This window comes from Physeter macrocephalus, chromosome 6 (genome assembly GCF_002837175.3).
Source record: "Physeter macrocephalus isolate SW-GA chromosome 6, ASM283717v5, whole genome shotgun sequence".
Classification (NCBI taxonomy): Eukaryota; Metazoa; Chordata; class Mammalia; order Artiodactyla; family Physeteridae; genus Physeter; species Physeter macrocephalus.
The window spans coordinates 92,295,544-92,314,725 of NC_041219.1; the positions used below are offsets into that span (position 1 = coordinate 92,295,544).

Sequence of the window (19,182 nt, forward strand, 5' to 3'; positions counted from 1 at the left end):
AGGAAGGAGATGAAGACTTCTAAATTTTGAATGAAAAACAATGTAAGGAAACAACTTATAGGAACAAAGGAATTCAAAGCCAAAATTTAACATGTGGGGACTGTAGTCATCTTTAACATAGCAAAACAAAGTGAAACAAAACAAAGATGTAAAACTTTAAAAAAATTGAGATTGATGTCTAATAAGTTGGGCATCTTTTCATACATTTTTTGGCTATTAGGGTATTTGCTTTTGTAATTTCCATATGTACATACTCCACACACCCAAAAGAATGGCTAAAATTAAACATTAAAATTACAATAGCAAATGTTGGCAAGTATGTGGAGCAACTGAGACTCTCTCATAACATTGCTGGAGGGAGTGTAAATTGATAAAACCACTTTGGAATTGTTTGGCGTTATGTACTAAAATAAAGCACCAATGAATCACCAATCCTTCATAAAAGCTCAACAGAAATATGTACATATATGGCCAAAAAATGTTCATAGAATGTTCATAGCAGCATTATTCTTAATAGTCCCAAACTGGAAACAACCCATATGTCCATCAAAAATAGAATGGAAAAAATAAATTTGAGTATATTCATACAACAGAATTCTATACTGCTATATATACACAGTACTACTGCATGCAATGTGAATGAATTTCACAAACAATGCTGAGAAAAAAAAAGCTAGCACAAGAAAAAAATATACTATATGATTTTACTTATATAAAGTTCAAAATCAAGTGAAGTTAATCTGGTGTTACAGATCAGGACAGTGGTCCACAGACAAGGATGGGGTAAAGACCGTGGTACTGGTGTTGATCAATTGCATAACTTGGATGGTTGGTTATGTGGTGGTTCACTTTGTGACAGTTCACTGAGCTTCACACTTCTGTTGTTTTTTACTTTTCTTTAGGCATGATTTACTTCAAAAGTTTATTTAACAAATTTTTAAATGAACTATAAAATGTCTACAATTTTTTTTCTGGAAAAGAAAAAATAGCCATAAAAAACTCGATTTAAAAATAACCTACTAAGTGGAATCAAATTATTTCCCCTCTATAATCAATGAACATTTTGACAAAGCAAAAAGCCTTTACTTTCAAAAGCTTAACAAATAAAATCATATTTTCCAAACTGATGAAACAGTCACACGTTAAAAAGTATTCTTTCTTTTATTTTTTTATGTCACATGGATAAAACTAGAAAGACTACATTTAAATCACTAGGATGATTTTAAAGTAACAATTTCAGTTTTGATAAAATTAATATCTTTTATTTGGGGAGGTTTTAAAGAATTAAATAAGCACTCACTAGATAAAAAACGAAATATGCCTTTTTCGTTGTATAAAATGATATTCTTTCAATTTCAAATTTCAAAAGTTCCTTTATCTTTTTGATATGTTTAACAAAGGATAAACATTGTGTCACTTTAATGCACTTAACAGATAAATAATTTGTAAGTAGCGTTAGTGAAAACAATTTAAGACACAAATCAGCTTTTAGGAAAATAGCACAGTTTGATACAAGTTTATCTCCTTTCCCTCCCAAAATGAGTATAAGAAATTTATTTTCTGGAGAAACTAAACCAGAAAGGGTTAGGACTTACAGAGACATAGACAGTGAGAAGGAAAGTGAACATACTCCACCACAGTGAGATCCTCCTGCCCACCCCACCCCCAATTCTGTTTCCACAGTGCAGGCCCTCACAGACTCTCCTTCAAGTTGCCCGCTTCTAAAGGCAAGGAAATCAGATTCTTCCCTGGAGAAACAATCTCTATGAATACTGACATTTGAGGGGCTTCTAGGAAACAAACTGGTTCATCGGGGGCACCCTAAAATGGCAATCACTAGTGACACGTGGGGGTCATGCACCCAGAGCTTCCGACTAGCTAGCAGGTATTTCATTCTTAAAACATAACATGAAGCCCCAAATCCTCAGATATTTCAAGGAATTTTGAGTACACAGCAACCATACTAGAAACAGAAGAAACTTCAAAAATACTGGCATTAATATCCTGAGAGAGAGATGAGCAAGCACTGTATTCAACCTATGAATAGGATGTTATAAAAATAGCAACAAATGACAACTTAAAAAGAGCTCTTAGAATTTAAAGCATGGCAGATGAAGTAAAAATGCAGTAGATCTGATGATAAAGTCAAGGAAATTTCTAGAAAACAGATTAAACAGACAAAAATGAAAGCTAAGAAAGAAAAGAAAGTTAGAGGATCACTCTAGAAGGGTCTAGCATCCAAAAAAACAGAAGTTCTAGAAATGGGAACAGACAATGGATAGCAGGGAATTATAAAAAAGAAACATTTGAGAAAGTTTCCCATTACTGAAGGACATGAATCTCTTGATTGAAAGGATCCACTGAAATGAAATGCCCACTTCAATGACAACAACAAAAAACACCCACACCAAGACACAGCATTCATGAAATTTCAGAATAACAGAAATTGGAAAAAAAAAAAGACCCTAAGAACTTCTGGAGGGTGGGGCGGGGGGAATACATCTCATACAAAGGAATGGGAATCAGAATGTCACTGGACTTCTCAACAGCAAAGCTGCATGCTAGAAGACATTAGAGCAATGTCCTCAGATTTTTAAAGGAAAGTGATTTTTCAATCTAGAATTCTATATCTAACCAAACTATCAAGAATAAGGGTAGAGGGCTTCCCTGGTGGCGCAGTGGTTGAGAGTCCTCCTGCCGATGCAGGGGACACGGGTTCGTGCCCCGGTCCGGGAAGATCCCACATGCCGTGGAGCAGCTGGGCCCGTGAGCCATGGCCGCTGGGCCTGCACATCCGGAGCCTGTGCTCCGCAATGGGAGAGGCCACAGCAGTGAGAGGCCCGCGTACCGCAAAAAAAAAAAAAAGAAAAAAAAAAAGAATAAGGGTAGACTAAAAACATTTTCAGACAGGTAGTTGGAGGACGTACCTTACTACAATGAGGGAGGAACTCAAGTAAAAGAAGTAAGTAGGATTCAAGAAAAAGGTTTCAACATAGAAGGAATTCCCAAGGACGGCTGTGTACCAGGCCTACAAAGCAAGCAGTCTAGACTACCAAGGCCAGTTTCCAAGAGGAAGGAAATGTAGAACTGATAGAGGATTAACAACTGTGTTTAAGTTTTTAGATAGCTTATACATAGGCTTGAAAGATACTGATTGAAATATATGGGAAAATCAGCATCAGGCCCATTAAAAGCTAATGAAGAAGGAAGACAATCATTAACCCCGCAAAAACAAAGAGAAAAAGAAAATGTAAAACAGTAGCACGTGGCTCAGCATCAAACAATACAACAACATCTGATTTAAGATGTAACAATATTATGAGGAAATGAAAACCATAAGGAAGAGAGGTTTTAACAGTGCTCAATAGAAAGAGAGTCAACAGGTAAAGTGTAAAATAGGTAAATTAAGAAATAGTAACATAAACATGTTATTTAGAAACATGGAGGCAAATACCAGAAAAATTAGCTCAACCTGTTGAAAGCTCTCCCTTGGATGTGGATAGGAAGGGTGAAGTAGGGGACTATATAGTGTGTTATAAGCTTTACCATTTAATTAAAAAAATTTTTATAACAGCTTTATTGAGATATAATTCATATACCACACAATTCAACTGTTTAAAGTATATAATTCAGTGGTATTTAGTATATTAACAGAATTGTGCAACCATCACCACAATCAATTTTGGAATATTTTCATCATCCCAAAAAGAAACCAAATACTCATTAGTAGCCACTCTGCATTTTCCCCAAATCCCTCTTTTGTTGTTGTTGTTTTTAGTTTTAAAGTGTGGTAAAATATACATAATACAAAATTTACTACTTTAACCATCTTTAAGTGTGCAGTTCAGGGGCATTAAGTACATTGACACTGTTGTGCAACCATCACCACCATCCATCGCCAGCACTTTTTCATCTTCCCACGACCAACAAGAACCCCCCACTGCCTCATTCCCCCAACCCCCTCCTGGGGGCTGTTCCACTGTTCTACTTTCTAGGTACCTCATTTAAGTGGAATCATACAATATCTGTCATTTTGTTCCTGGCTTATTTCACTTAACACAATGTCTTCAAGGTTTATCCATGTTGTAGAATGTATCAGAATTTCATTCTTTTTTAAGGTTGAGTAATATTCCATTGTATATACACACATATTTTAGTTATCCATTCCTCTGTTGATGGACCTGTGGGATGCTTCTACCTTTTGGCTACTGTGAATAATGCTGCCATGAAAATGGTGCATAAATATCTGTTCAACTCCCTGCTTTAAATTCTTCTGTGTATACACCCAGAAGTGGAACTGCTGAATGAAATGTTTAATTTTTTGAGGAATGGCCACACTCTTTTCCACAGTGGCTGTGCCATTTTATATTTCCATCAGCAACACACAAGGGTTCCAATTTTTCCACATCCTTGCCAACACTTAATTGTTTTCGATTTTTTGTTTGTTTTTAATAATAGCCATTCTAATGGGTATGAAGTAGTACCTCATTGTGGTTTTGATTTGCATTTTCCTAATGATTAGTAATGTTGAACATCTTTTCATATGCTTATTGGCCATTTAGTTATCTTCTTTGGAGATATTTCTATTCAAGTCCTCTGCCCATTTTTGATTTGGTTTGTTTGCTTTTTGTTGTTGAGTTTTAGGAGTTCTTTATATAGTCTGAATATTAACCCCTTTATCAGATATTTGATTTGTAATTCTTTTCTCCCATTCTGTTGATTGTCTTTTTATTCTGTTGATAGTGTCCTCTGATGCACAAGTTTCTAATTTTGATGAAATTCAATTTGTTTATGTTTTCTTTTGTTGCCTGTGCCATTGGTGTCATATCCAAGGAATCACTGTCAAATCCAATGTCATGAAGCTTTTTCTAAGAGTTTTATAGTTTTAGCTCTTACTTTTAGGTCTTTGACGCATTTTGGGTTAATTTTTGCATATGGTGTTAGGTAAGGGTTCAACTTCATTCTTTTGCATGTGAATTTCCAGTTTTCCCAACTCCGTTTGTTGAAAAGACTATCTTTTCCTCATTGAATAGAGAATTGGCATCCTTATTGAAAATCATTTGACCACATATGCAAGGACCACATATGTCTGGGCTCTCCATTCTGTTTCCTTGGTTAATATGTCTGTCTTTATGTCACTAAAGACAGTACACTGTTTTGATTACTAGAGCTTTGCAGTGAAATTTGAAATCAGAAAGTGTGAGTCCTCTAACTTTGTTCCCCCTTTTCCAGAGAGTTTTTGCTATTCAAGGTTCCTTGAGAGTCCATATGAATTTTACAACAAATTTTTCTATTTCTGCAAAAATGTCACTGAAATTTTGATAGGGGTTGCATTGAATCTGTAGATTGCTTTGGGTTGTATTGACATCTAAACTATATTAAGTCTTCCAATCCATGAACAAAGGATGTCTTTCCATTTATTTACATCTTCTTTAATTTCTTTCAGCAATGTTTTATAGTTCTCAATGTACAAGTCTTCCACCTCCTTGGTTAATGGGATTAAGTATTTTATTCTTTTGATTTATTGTAAATAGAATTGTTTGTTTCTTTTTCAGATTGTTCTGAAAAAGTATCATTTGATTTTTAGTGAAAGTATCATTTGATTTTTAAATAAGACCCATGTATTACACAGACAAAAGGTATACATCAAAAAGAGAAATATATTGCAATTCTCCAAAGCTCAAGTTTAATCATAAAGGAGATAAATTGCATTTAAAAAGTTTACATTATTCAGACTCTGAACTTAAAATTTTTAAAAATGCTGACATTTCATACTCTTCAGTATACTGTACTGTAAGAATGAAAGTAAATTTCCATGTATCTTCCTGTTGACCTGTAATTTTCTTATTGCAAATAGAATTTGCTTTAGTTTAAAAAAAAAAAATCACACCCATTAACTTACTCCACTAGAGACGAGGAAATATAGTATATCAACAAAAAATTATCTTTTGCAATATCTGGTTTCCTATACTTTTTTCTTCACATATGTTTTGCCAGATTCTGTCAGTACTCCTGCTCTAGCAAAACTCCTCATTACTGGAGATATTCAATAGAGGTTCTACATGGGGATTTCAACCCAGACTGGGAGGGTGAATGGGAAGAATTTAATGGATTGTTTTAATACTTTTGCTTCTGCTTTTCTAAGATCATAGCACCTGAAGATGCCAAAAGACATCTAGAAGGTTTAGAGTTAAATGAAATAACAAAATCAACAACAAAACACAAACTGTAAGATAAAAACTTTTGGTTCAATAATTATATTAGATGTAGCCAAAGTGGCTTTGCTGTAAGCCTAATAATGTACAATTTGAATGTGAGGAAAAAGTTATAAAATTACTTTTAGAATTCCAACTGTCTATGCAAATTCCAGATCAGAACTCTAGGAAAAAATGAATTTTTGAGACCTTCTTCCCTTCCATCTGTCTATCAATCAAATATTTATTGAATCACTATTATATTCCCAACACTATGCTAGGTACTGAGGACACAAAAACAAAAATAAATATTCAACCCCTGCTTTCACAGATCTCATCATGTAAGGTGGTAACAATGCAATGTGTGGGGGGGGCACCTTAGGTCAAGGGTAGGTAGTGAGGGAGATGTCAGGAAAGGAAGAGGTGACCTGGGTTGTGTCTTGAAGGATGAATAGGAAGTAGGGATTATCTCTGATGTATTGGGCAATTGGGCTACAAAGGTTAATCAGAGAAAATCTGTAGTTAGGTCAGTAGTGGAAAAAAGCCACATAAAAAACTACTTACAAAAAAGTAAGATGAAATGTTATAAGACAGACATGTTTTAAAAATAGAGAAGAACAAACTCAATGAGGAAGGGGAACACAGCATAGGAAAAGCAGCACACAGAAGCCAACGTCTGAGCTGAATCAGGGAGGGCTTGCAGATACTAAATGGGCCACAACACAGGGAGAACAGTATAGCACTGGAACAAATGTACAAAAGTGCGACACGAAAGACGTCTTGCATGGATGGAATCTGCATGTGGTTTAGTTTGGCTAAAATTGAAATGTAGCAAAAGGAGGGGTGGGGAGGGAAATACAGTGAGAAAGGAAGGAAGAACTCATGTTATGAATGAAGCTGGGAGATGCTAGTGACAAAACCTTCATAATTCTTTTTTTTTCCTGAAAAACTATGCTTATTTTTCATTTGAGTGTTAAGAATTTTTCTTATTCCTCTGTGGGAATACTTGATACACTAAATATAGTAACTTTTGTCATTAAAAATACTTTGTACAAACTTTAGTTATAAGTTTTATTCATCATTAATTTACAGAAGCTTTAAAGTTTGCTATAGTTAAATTAATTGCTTTTTTTTGGGTAATTGATGGCACTGTTTTTATGTTTGGAAAGTCCAGTTGGAAGGTTACTGCAAGAAATATCATTAAAGACCTAACACAAGGTAAAATGGGGGGAGAAGAACCAAGGTAGATCGATTAATAGTATGTGAGAGGAGAGAGACTAGAGAGAAAATCAGTATCTGAAAGGCAAGATGCATCAGAGGACAACTTCCCAATGAAGGAGCCTGAGCTGGGTCAGCTGAAGATGGAGGACGAATAATACTAGAATATTAGTTTCAAGCTTCAAGAGAGACAAGGGAGGCAAATCCACATTTGCTCTCTCTAGGGTTAGAGTTATTGTTTCCAGTTGCTATAGATCTACAAAATCCTAAGTTTTCTCTTAAGTCCACTAAAATGTAACTTTTAAAACTTCAGAGTATTATCGTGAATCTTAGCACACGTATGGCTTTGATGGTTTCATTAAAATGGTAATTATCAAACTGAATTCCATTCTAATTCCACATGATTCAAGTGAGCAATTCATTTTTCCTCCCAGTAAACTCCTAAGATTTCTCTTGTAGATCTACTTTTTGCTCTAAATTCTATGACCAGGGCTTCCCTGGTGGTGCAGTGGTTAAGAATCCGCCTGCCAATGCAGGGGACATGGGTTCGAGTCCTGGTCCAGGAAGATCCCACATGCCACGGAGCAACTAAGCCCGTGCTCCACAACTACTGAGCCTGCGCTCTAGAGCCCGTGAGCCACAACCACTGAGCCCGCGTGTCACAACTACTGAAGCCCGTGTGCCTAGAGCCTGTGCTCCGCAACAAGAGAAGCCACTGCAGTGAGAAGCCCGTGCAACGCAACAAAGAGTAGCCCCTGCTCGCTGCAACTAGAGAATGCCCACACGCAGCAATGAAGAACCAATGCAGCCAAAATAAATAAATGAATATAAATAAATAAAATAAACTTAAATTCTATGACCAGCAAGAAATTTAACTTAATGAAACAAGTTAAAAGAAAACCTTTTGGTTGTTTCAACTTCTACTTTTTTGGCTTTTAAGAATCCATGATGGCCTGAGCTTGACATAAGCTTTCAGACATATCCAAAAATTGATGAGAAAAGCAGTGAATAAAATGCAGACATCTAACCGTATTAACTTATAGGTAAAAGAAAAATAATCTAGATTCACTCTGGCTACAGAAAACAGATTACTCACCTGCGACCACATTCTGAATATTTACCAATATTTTTTAATATTAAGGCAGCTGTTAGTCGGATGTGTTTAGTTATTGGTCCCTCTTTTTCATCCTTAAAAAGGAAAAGAAAAGAAAAAGAATAAAGATCTAAATCACAGTGTGCACACCTTTACAGATAAGGCTTTTGAGGCTTACTCACTGTAAAATCTCGAAAGACAAGGTTTCTTGATCCTCTCCTAAGAGCCATAAGGGCAGCACTGGGATGATTCACAATGGCCTTTTGTGCTCTAGGAGTTGAGCTTGTGCCCCCTACAGCTGGCTGCCTAAATTGACCAGAGAGAGAAAGAGATTGTTAACATGATGCTGCAGATAGACTGATAATGAATGACCAACCTGCCAACCCCTAAGGTGGTTACTCTGAAACTCTGGATACAGGGTGAGTAAAAGCTCCCATGGCCCAGCAGTAATATTTACTCTTGTGTCAGCCTAGGCATAAGGGCTCTTGGTATCAAGGAAAAGTTTCAAGTCTTCTATTTTCCAATCTATCAACTTTAAAGCAAACAACAGATGTTCTGGTACAGCCCATATATAAATACAACATAGTATTCAAAGTTGTGAAGTTCACATCTTTGAATGCAATGTAAAGATGTTAACAAAGACTAGTCTACAATTTGAGCTGCAAATTATTTTTGCTAAACTGTACCTAGGAGTAAAATAATATTACCTGAGAATGTACTGGTATATGTATAGGTCACCCAGGAAAAGATAACCTAATATGATAATAATACAAAATTATGCCAACTACTACACTTCAAACTATTACTATGTTACATAATTTTTCCTCATTATTTACTAATTTCAATCAATTCTTTCAGTATAGCTCTACTGTCCTTTAGGAAAGATACAGAATGGAGGGACTGCAGAGATAGATTTTATATAAAATCAGATTTCAAACTACTCTAGGTTTCCTTTGCCAAGCAGAAAAATTGTATCAGTACCTGTTGTATTCTGGTGGGGCAGTAGTGGCAAGAGCACTGGCTCACAGTGAGGAAATCCTATCTCTGACACTGTAACTAGCTGCATGACTTTCAAGTTCAGTTTGCCCCTTTGTGCTTCAGGTTTTGTATCTGTAAAGTGGGGATATTTCTGGCACCTTTTTACATAAGTAAACTAATTCTGAATATTAAGTTAACATAAAAGCAATCTTTAAATTGTAAACCACTTTTTATCTATATCTACATATAGATGTCTACAAGTAAGGATATCTAAATATGGACACAGGTAAAAATTATTATTAGATTTTATGTGTAAGTGACAAAGATTTTTGATTGATTGTAACTGATATACCAAATATAAGTTCCTCCAAATTTGAGCAAAATCAAACATACTGCAACATACTCTTATAGGCTACATAATAAATAGAAATTAAATACAGTTCACCCTTGAACAACACGGGAGTTAGGGGTACCCACTCTCTCTGCAGTCAAAAATCCACATATAACTTTACAGTTGGCCCTCCATATCCACAGTTCCACTTCTGCGGATTCAACCAACCACAGATGGTGCAGCACCGTAGTATTTACTGTGACAAAAATCCGCATATAAGTAGATCCTCCCAGTTCATATCTATGTTGTTCAAAGGTCAACTGTACAGTGAAAATTACAGAAAAAGATACTTAGCAGAAAAATGACTTTCTACTGCCTTTAGGGTAAAATCCAAACTCATGATTATGGCTTATGAAACCCTCAGCTATTTACTCCTCATTCTTTGGGTCTCAGTTTGGATGTAATTTCTACCAGAAAGCCTTCCCTGGTCTCCGGTTTAGGTGGGCTCTCACAGTGTCTTGTGCATATCTTCATTTTAGGACTTACTACACCATATAATAAGAATTACCTATACCTCTCATTCCATCTCCAGACTTGAAAACAGCAAAACATCTTGGTCACGTATACCTCGTGCTATACCTTAGCGCCCAGCACGTGGAATGAATAGTAATGGAGAGAATAAAGTAAACAGTAATGGAATGAATAAAGTATGTAAGCAGCTTCTGTGTTCCTATACTTCTAGTTCTCTGTCTAGAATTTCAACTCTGTGAAGTTACACTATATCTTGTTCTTAGAATTCCCTATGTCTGGCATAATGCCCAGTACACAGCAGTATCTCAATAAATGGTGACAAATTAATGTATTTTCACATTATGAGAATTTAAAATACAGTTGTCCCTTGGTGTCCACAGGGGATTGGGTCCAGGACCCCCTGTAGATACCAAAATCCTGGAACCAATCCCAGGCAGATACCGAGCGACAACTGTATTTGCATATAACCTACACACATTTTCCTGTGTGCTTTAAATCATCTCTAGATTACTTATATACCTAATACAATGTAAATGCTATGTAAATAGTTGCCAGCACATGGCAAATTCAAGTCTTGCTTTTTGGAACTTCCTGAAATTTTTTTTTTCCAAGTATTTTTGATCCCTGGTTGGCTGAATCCTCAGATGCCGAACCTGAGGATATGGAGGGCTGACTGTATTTTTTAGGTTACAGAGTTTACAACTAAAGGCCTCAGGAACAGAACAGGAAATACTATGTAGATCTAATAAGGACCTTACAGGAATCTACAGCTAACTCAGAACTTGACTACAAGTATGTGTTCATGAAATAATAGGTAAATGAATAACCATATAGTAAATGTGACATACACAATTTTATATTGGACCCTCACATGCCACCTTGGCTTCTCCTCAGGAGTAGCTGTAAGAATAAATCTCTTTGCCATTATCAAGTACATGTTCAACTACATTCTCAAAGGACAAAGAACCATATATTTATTTCCAGTTTACAAAGCATTTCTCATATATCATCTGTCATTACTTCCAATGACTTGTCTACAAAGTGGAATCAAAATATTAGAGCTACAAGGTACTTACAGACCATGTGGTCCAGTCAGAATGAGAAGTGATTCCTAGGGCATTTACACAATTTGAACAGGGTCACATACATAGCTGGTTAATGGTAGAGCTGGACTACAACCCAGGTTTCCTGTCTCCCGATATACTAAATTGCCTTTTATTACTAAGTTTTGCCTGGTTTCCTGATTTGTCTTTTTTAATGTGCAACAGGAAGTAAACTCAGATTCCTTACTTGATAGAAGATTTCTGACTTCCTGCTTGTCCTGGTTCGTCTTGTTTTAATCCTGCAAGCAGGGCATCCTTTGAACAGTGTTTGTCCTTTTGGAGAAAGAGGAAGTAAAAAACATATGTATCAAGATCTTTAACACAACCAAATGAGTTACAAACCAAATAGTATTAAGAAAGTGTACCTGTAAGTGGGTAATGAAAGAAAACCTCTGTCGCTGAAAAGGCTCACAACCTTCCCAAAGACACTGCCCTGGATATACGTCCTTCCCTCCATGTTCAGTTGCTGCATGGTAGAAAACCTGTGAGGGGGTCTGAAACCACCTACAAAAAATAAAAGTAGTAGAAGTTTTCTAACACTTAGATATGTTCTTTAAAATAGAAAACCTGCTCTCCTAATACAAAAGCTCCAGATCAATATATAGAAATAATAAGCAAAATAATGCAAACAAATTTCATTTCATTTCAAAGAATATTTTTTAAATTTCTGCTTATATTTAAAGTCAAATACTCAATTGTTCTGAACACTTCTGGTAATTTGTTTTAAGCTTAATGTTTCATTCTCAATTCCCTACCTTCAATGAAGGTCAGTTAAGAATCTCTTGAAAGTAAATAAAATTTCATTTTAAAACACAACAGAACATTATCTTATAAACAAATACCATATTCTTGTACTTTTAGAAGCTGCTCAAGCATTTATCAGATTTCATATTACATATAATAAACTCTAGCATGTTCAATCTAAAAATCTAAATGCTACACATTTTGGTGATTCTGACTTTTTAGTTGAATTCACATTTTGTATGTCCATCCATGTTTAAGAAGTCATGTCTCTCGTTTCTCCAACATCACACCCTACTCACTCACAGACCCTGAGGCTTAATATTAATAATACAAATGCCTGACTGTATCTGGCCAAGGATAGAAACCTGAAGAAAATCAGATACTACACTCCCTTGTTAATTAGAATACACGGTAATGAAAGAATACTGGAATCCAGACAGCAAAGAATACGTTAAAAGACTTCAATTACTAATTAGTAACTCAAATATTTATACAGTCAATATCTTTGAAGTTTATGGCAGCTCTCTCAGGATCTAATTTTTTATGGATGTCAGATAAACGTGTCTATATTTGAGCCAATTTTTGATGTGGAGCACATATATTTCAAATTAATATTCCTTCAGGAAATGATAGGCATTTTAAAATAAATTTTAATCAAAAGAATTAAATACTGAATTATAAAAGACAAGGTCAAAAATCATTTTAACTGACATATTTCATACCATTTATATTCATCTATATAAATACTTACCAAAAGTTTATTATAAAACTATCATGGGTTCAAAGAATTAATATTAGTGTAGTGTGTTAAAGTGTCCACACTACCCAAAGCAATCTACAGAGTCAATGCAATCCCTATCAAAATTCCAATGGCATTTTTCATAGAAATAGAACAAGCAAGCCTAAAATTTGTATGGAACCACAAAAGACCCCAAAAAGCCAAAGCAATCTTGAGAAACATGAAAACCTGGAGGCATCATGTGCTGTGATCTCAAACTATACTACAAAGCTATAGAAATCAAAACAGTATGGTATTGGCATTAAAAACAGACACATAGATCAATGAAACAGAACAGAGAGCCCAGAAATAAACCCATATATAGTCAATTAATTTGTGATAAATATACGATAGAAAAAAAGACATTGTCTTCAATAAGCAGTGTTGGTTAACACTGGATAGCCACATGCAAAAGAATGAAACTGGACTGTTCTCTTATACCATACAAAAAAATTAACTCAGAATGGATTAAAGACTGGAATGTAAGGCCTGAAATCATAGAACACCTAGAAGAAAACATAGGTGGTAAGCTCCTTGACATAGGCTTCAGCAATGATTTTGTAGATTTGACACCAAAAACAAAGCCAAAGATAAGCAAAAATAAATAAGCAAAAATAAACAAGTGGGACCACATCAAACTAAACAGTTTCTGCAAAGCAAAGGAAACAATCCACAAAATGAAAAGACAATGTACTGAATGGGAGAAAATATTTACAAATCATATGTCTGATAAGGGGTTAATATATAAAGAACTCATATAACTCAGCAGCAAAAAGCCAAAAACTAAAAAATGGGTCGAGGTTCTAAATAGATATTTTTCCAAAGAAGACATACAGGTACATGAAAAAATGCTCAACATCACTAATCAAAACCACAAAGAGATATCACCTCACATCTGTTAAGATGACTACTATCAAAAACACAAGAAATAGGAAGTGTTCGTGAGGATATGGAGAAAACAAAACCCCTGCCCCTGTGCACTCTTGGTGAGAATGTAAATGGTGTGGCCACTGTGGAAAACAATATAGAGGTTTCTCAACATAGAACTACCGTATGATCCAGCAATTCCTGTTCTGGATATTTATCCAAATAAATGAAGACACTAACTTGAAAAGATATGTGCATCCCCATGTTCACTGCAGCATTATTTACAATAGCCAAGATACAGAAACAACCTAAGTGTCCATCGACAGATGAATGGAAAGAAAATGTGGTACACACACGTACACACACACACACACACACACACACACACACAGAAATATTAGCCATAAAAAAAGAACAAAATCTTGCCATCTGTGACTACTTGGATGGACCTCAAGGGAATCATGCTAAGTGAAATATGTCAGACAGAGAAAGACAAATACCCTATGACCTCACTTAATATGTGGAAGCTGAAAAAAAGAAAAACTAAACCAAACAAGACAAACCCTCCTACTAAGCTCATCGGTAAAGAGAAGAGACTGGTGGTTGTCAGAGGCAGGAGATGGGAGGGCAGAATATGAAATAGGTGAAGGAAGTCAAAAGGTACAAAATCCTAGTTATAAAATAAATAACTCAGGGGGATGTAATTTTTTAAAAAGTTTACTGTGTAACTAAAATCAGTAAGTATATTTTTAGTTTTGGAATTTCTTTTACTTTTCAGTACTCATAATGTGATTTCATTAATATGAAATATATGACTGGAGTGCAGCTGTCACAAGAAAACAGTTCTTATTGTACTTTTAAGATTTTACCTAAATACTATTAATTTATTAATTGAAAAGTAAAATTGTTTACACACACACAGACACACAAACCAAAATCCAAATGTACTACTTGTCACTAGTCAAAATGGTATCTATTTTTAAACTTTTTGCAATACATTAAATGAATCAAGTTTATTTACAATACACAAAATTGATGAATTCACCAGTCACAAGAAAAAAGGACAAAGTTAGTACTTCTTTAGATCAATTTAAGTTACTAAATATACAAAACTGTGTGTGTGTGTGGTTTTAAGACAAGAATTTTTTAAGTGCTCACTTTACCTGCCCAAGACAGAATCTATTATTTCCCTCTTACCTACTATGTTTCCCCTCATCCTAAGTCTATTTATCTTTATTCATCTAACTGTTCAAGTCATACAAACCAGTCTCTGACTATGGTACAAGGTGAAGTTCTAAAATAGTGATGAAGTTGGCTACAGTGATCATATAAGGGTGGAGAGAAGTTAGGGATTCCAAATCCCCTAAGTGGAATATCTGGATTTAAAATGCTTAAATGTAATTTCAATGCAAAACAGTGAGATTTCAGAACAGTATGGATTTTTCTGAGATGGAGAAGAATAAGACATGAAGTGGGATGTCACTACTGTTTACAAGTGTGTCTAAACAATCTTCCTGACTACTACCTTTCCATCAACAACCTACCCCAAGTCCCCCAAAACAAACAACATGTTCATTTAAAGAGATCAGAAAAATTCAAAAGAGCAACCAAATGAAAATAAAAATTCTCTGTGATCCAATTATCCAGACTGCTAACATTTTGGTATATATGCTTTAAGTCTTCTCTGTGTATATGTGTTTTTTAAACAAAACCGACTCTGTTTTGTTTTTTTAATTGAAGTATAGTTGATGTACAATGTTGTGTTAGTTTCTGGTGTACAGCAAGTGATTCAGTTATACATATATTTACTCTTCCCCCACGTCCTTTCCCCTTTGGTAAACATAAGTTTGTTTTCTATGTCTGTGAGTCTAAGACTGGGTCTGTTACTGATACAATTTTATATATTGCTGCCACAGTATGGTTATATGATGCCTTTGTACAAATTTAAAGAATAACTTCCTTAAGATTCTTTACTGCCATCTGTTGAAAAACTGTTGTAATAAATATACAATTTCTGGCATGCACAATCTGAAGGGTGCCCCCCCCCTCCCCACACACAACTCTGGGGACACACAACCACAGGCAGAGGAAATGGGCAAATAACTTTTCTCTGAAACACATTTTATCTACTGTTAATCTAGCTTCCAGGGTGGTTGGGGGGCTTAAATGTGATGATACATGTAAAATTATTTGGCAAATAGTATGCCAACAATAAATTATCATCACGATCGTTATTACTAGTAGTAGTCGTTGTAGTGGTGGCACCGGTAACCTCTTTTTTTTTAACCTTGCCCATCTGACTAATCATATACTCTGAGATCTTTCCCACAACTATTCCAAAACTGTCAAGCTGCTCAATAAAATTTAGCCCACCTCCAAGTTAATGGTCCCGATTATCAACTGACTCTTACTATTACTCACAACTCATTTTATTAATTTCTGCTCCTAAAAACATTCCCCACAGAAACTGCTCCAAACTTTCAACTTTTGTTAAACACTGAACCTCAATCTTACTATTTTAGAGCTCATCTTCACCTGTATTATTGTATAGGGACTTCCATATCTCTGAAATAAAAATAAAGGTTATTACTGAAGGAACTTAAGTTACTCTATTAGAGCTCTTTAACTTCCTTTTTCTATATATTAAATTTTCTGTCATTAATCATCTTTCCTTCCCTTGGATATTACCCAGAAGTAGTCACTGTTTCCAGAGTTAACTCCTTCACTTATACACTGGATTCTACTGTGTTCCTTCATAAACTACCTGTTCTTTTGCATCTTCTATCTTTTCCTTTCTACTGAATCTTATACTTAAGTGTAACAATATAAATGCTACTCCAACTAAAAACAATAGAAACAACACTTTTTCTTTGATCCTGTTACTTTCACAAAAGAAAGAAACTAGATTTACAATATTTGACAAAGTGATACAAAATTTAATACCTAATACATTTATTATAGTAACTATATCTGATGCTTTTTTTCTCAGTCATTGGCCATCTTTCAAAGATACATATTATTTTCAATTACATCATCAGTACAATTAATAATGGCTAGTCCCCTGCTCATTACGTAAATAACTGCAGCTAAAGCTCAGGATTAGCTTTTATGCTTTCACTGAAATCCCTTTCAGCCAAATTCCTTTTTTCTTTTATCCTAGTGAAAAGCTGTTTGGTTAAACTAAACAAGTTATTCACATAAGGCTACTAGGTGCAAGTTTCCTGATTCCAACTCCCCTAAGCAAACACTGAAGGTTAATTCACTTTCTACCAAAACTTTTAAAAGCCAAAAACCATTACTTTATTGGTGTAATCTATACTGTGATTATTATTATCACTTTTCCTACCATCAAACACTTCCTTAGGCATCATGAAAACATAAGTGAAGTAAATGAAGCACACTTTTTCTACTACTTTAAGATTTTATTACTTAAAAGCCTGCAATCTATGCAAAGAGGTAATATATTAATAATACATTTTAAATGTTATGATATTTTAATAATTCACCATATGCAAAAGAACAGTTTAAAAGCAAACATCTGTATCTACAAAGCTAAGATTGTTTCCTTTGTCTTTAAAACATAACTAAAAGGGCTGAAAATAGCACTTGAGTTCAGGTAGTTTCATTTACAGTTTTAATTGCTCAAGTTCTTGGCAGGCTATTTTTCTTTAATGACCAAAAAGTATTCCATATCCCTCTTAATAGCCCTCCTGCTGCAAAAAAATTTAATTTGACTGAAAACACATGGGATATATATTTTGTAAGAAAATTTTAGTTTAAAAGCAAGGTGTGCATTTAAATGTTAATAAATGCACATAAATGATATATCAAAAAATCTACACTGCAAAAATATTTTAGGTTTAAAAAAAAGCTATATCCTTGACATCTAGTTGTTTTACACAGATAATATTCTATGGCAAAAGAAATATCAAAGGTACACATTATTTGTATTTAAAGATTTAGTAAAAAGCTGCTAAAACTTGGAATTGGGGGAAGCCCAAACCAACAACCTTGCTGGGAGACTAAACCCAATTTTATTATATCCAGTTGTTAAAGTTCAAAATATAAAAAAAGAAGACAACTACTGGGAATTCCCTGGCGTTCCAGTGGTTACGACTCCAAGCTTCCACTGCACGGGGCATGGACTCGACTCCTGGTCAGGGAACTAAGATCCCACAAGCCATGCAGCACAGCCAAAAAAAAAAAAAAAAAAAGGACAGCTATTAAAAGAAATTAGTTTATTGCTTTAATATAGAACTAAAAATTACAAATGCAAACTGGACAGCCCAAAATCAGTACTAGTGTTCTTGGAAACTAAATGTTGCTGTTGCTACAGAAATGAATTCTCCACTCGCAGCTTCTTTGCCCCAGTCAGTCCAGATTCAAAGCCACAGATAGGAACGACTGACTGACTGGATTAGCTACCAAAGGCAATGAGGAAAGAAGCAAGTATCTGGCCTATTGTCCTGCCTCCCAGTAACAATTTATGGGAAATATCTCAACCGAGGAAGGGGGTTCCCAAAGGAGGACAGCCAAAACCAACTGCCTTTGGCTCTGCCTCCTTTCCTCCTAATAAGTAATAATATCAATAATATTACAATAAAATATTAATCAAAGTAGTAATATTACTAAAAACTAACAGAGGAAAGGATTTCTGTATTTGCTCTTTGATCCTCTAGCACCAACTCCTACTAACCTACTGTTCTGTGATGCAGTCACATATTTTACATAGCAAAACAGACAACATATTATATTCTCAGGGATGATCTTGTTTAAATATGCTTTTAAAATGTGAACCCTCCACTAAAATCTGAATATGGGCTAAAATAATAGTTCACATTTGAAAAGTAGTATGGAAGTATATTTGCACAATTTAGGCATTACAATAATGTTATGCTTAATAAACTAAACATAAGCTTGGAGATAAAAATGAATGGCTGGGCTTCCCTGGTGGCGCAGTGGTTGAGAGTCTGCCTGCCGATGCACGGGACACGGGTTCGTGCCCCGGTCCGGGAAGATCCCACATGCCGCGGAGCGGCTGGGCCCATGAGCCATGGCCGCTGAGCCTGCGCATCCGGAGCCTGTGCTCCGCAACGGGAGAGGCCACAACAGTGAGAGACCCGTGTACCGGAAAAAAAAAAAAAAGATGTGCCCCGCAACGGGAGAGGCCACAACAGTGAGAGACCCGTGTACCGGAAAAAAAAAAAAAAGAATGGTGATGTGTGTACTCGTGTGTTTTTAATGACATAAATAAAGCACACAAATAAATTTGAGACTTTGGATACTTGCCTAAATTTCTTGACAGTTATGGCAGTATACTACCTCACACTGTTCTTGACAAAGCT

At 35.3% G+C, this 19,182-nt stretch overlaps 1 protein-coding gene across 2 annotated transcripts in view; it reads right to left on the reverse strand.

Annotated features, from left to right (window-relative positions):
* ARID2 (AT-rich interaction domain 2) overlaps positions 1-19,182 on the reverse strand; it is a 161,460-nt gene that overhangs the window by 1,780 nt on the left and 140,498 nt on the right. For both annotated transcript variants that reach the window (XM_024122823.3, XM_028491395.2), the window contains 4 exons: positions 11,814-11,952; positions 11,636-11,721; positions 8,688-8,811; positions 8,509-8,600 (listed from right to left, as the gene is read on the reverse strand). In XM_024122823.3, the coding sequence (XP_023978591.1) occupies positions 8,509-8,600; positions 8,688-8,811; positions 11,636-11,721; positions 11,814-11,952 (441 nt within the window). The remainder of the gene's footprint in view (positions 1-8,508; positions 8,601-8,687; positions 8,812-11,635; positions 11,722-11,813; positions 11,953-19,182) is intronic.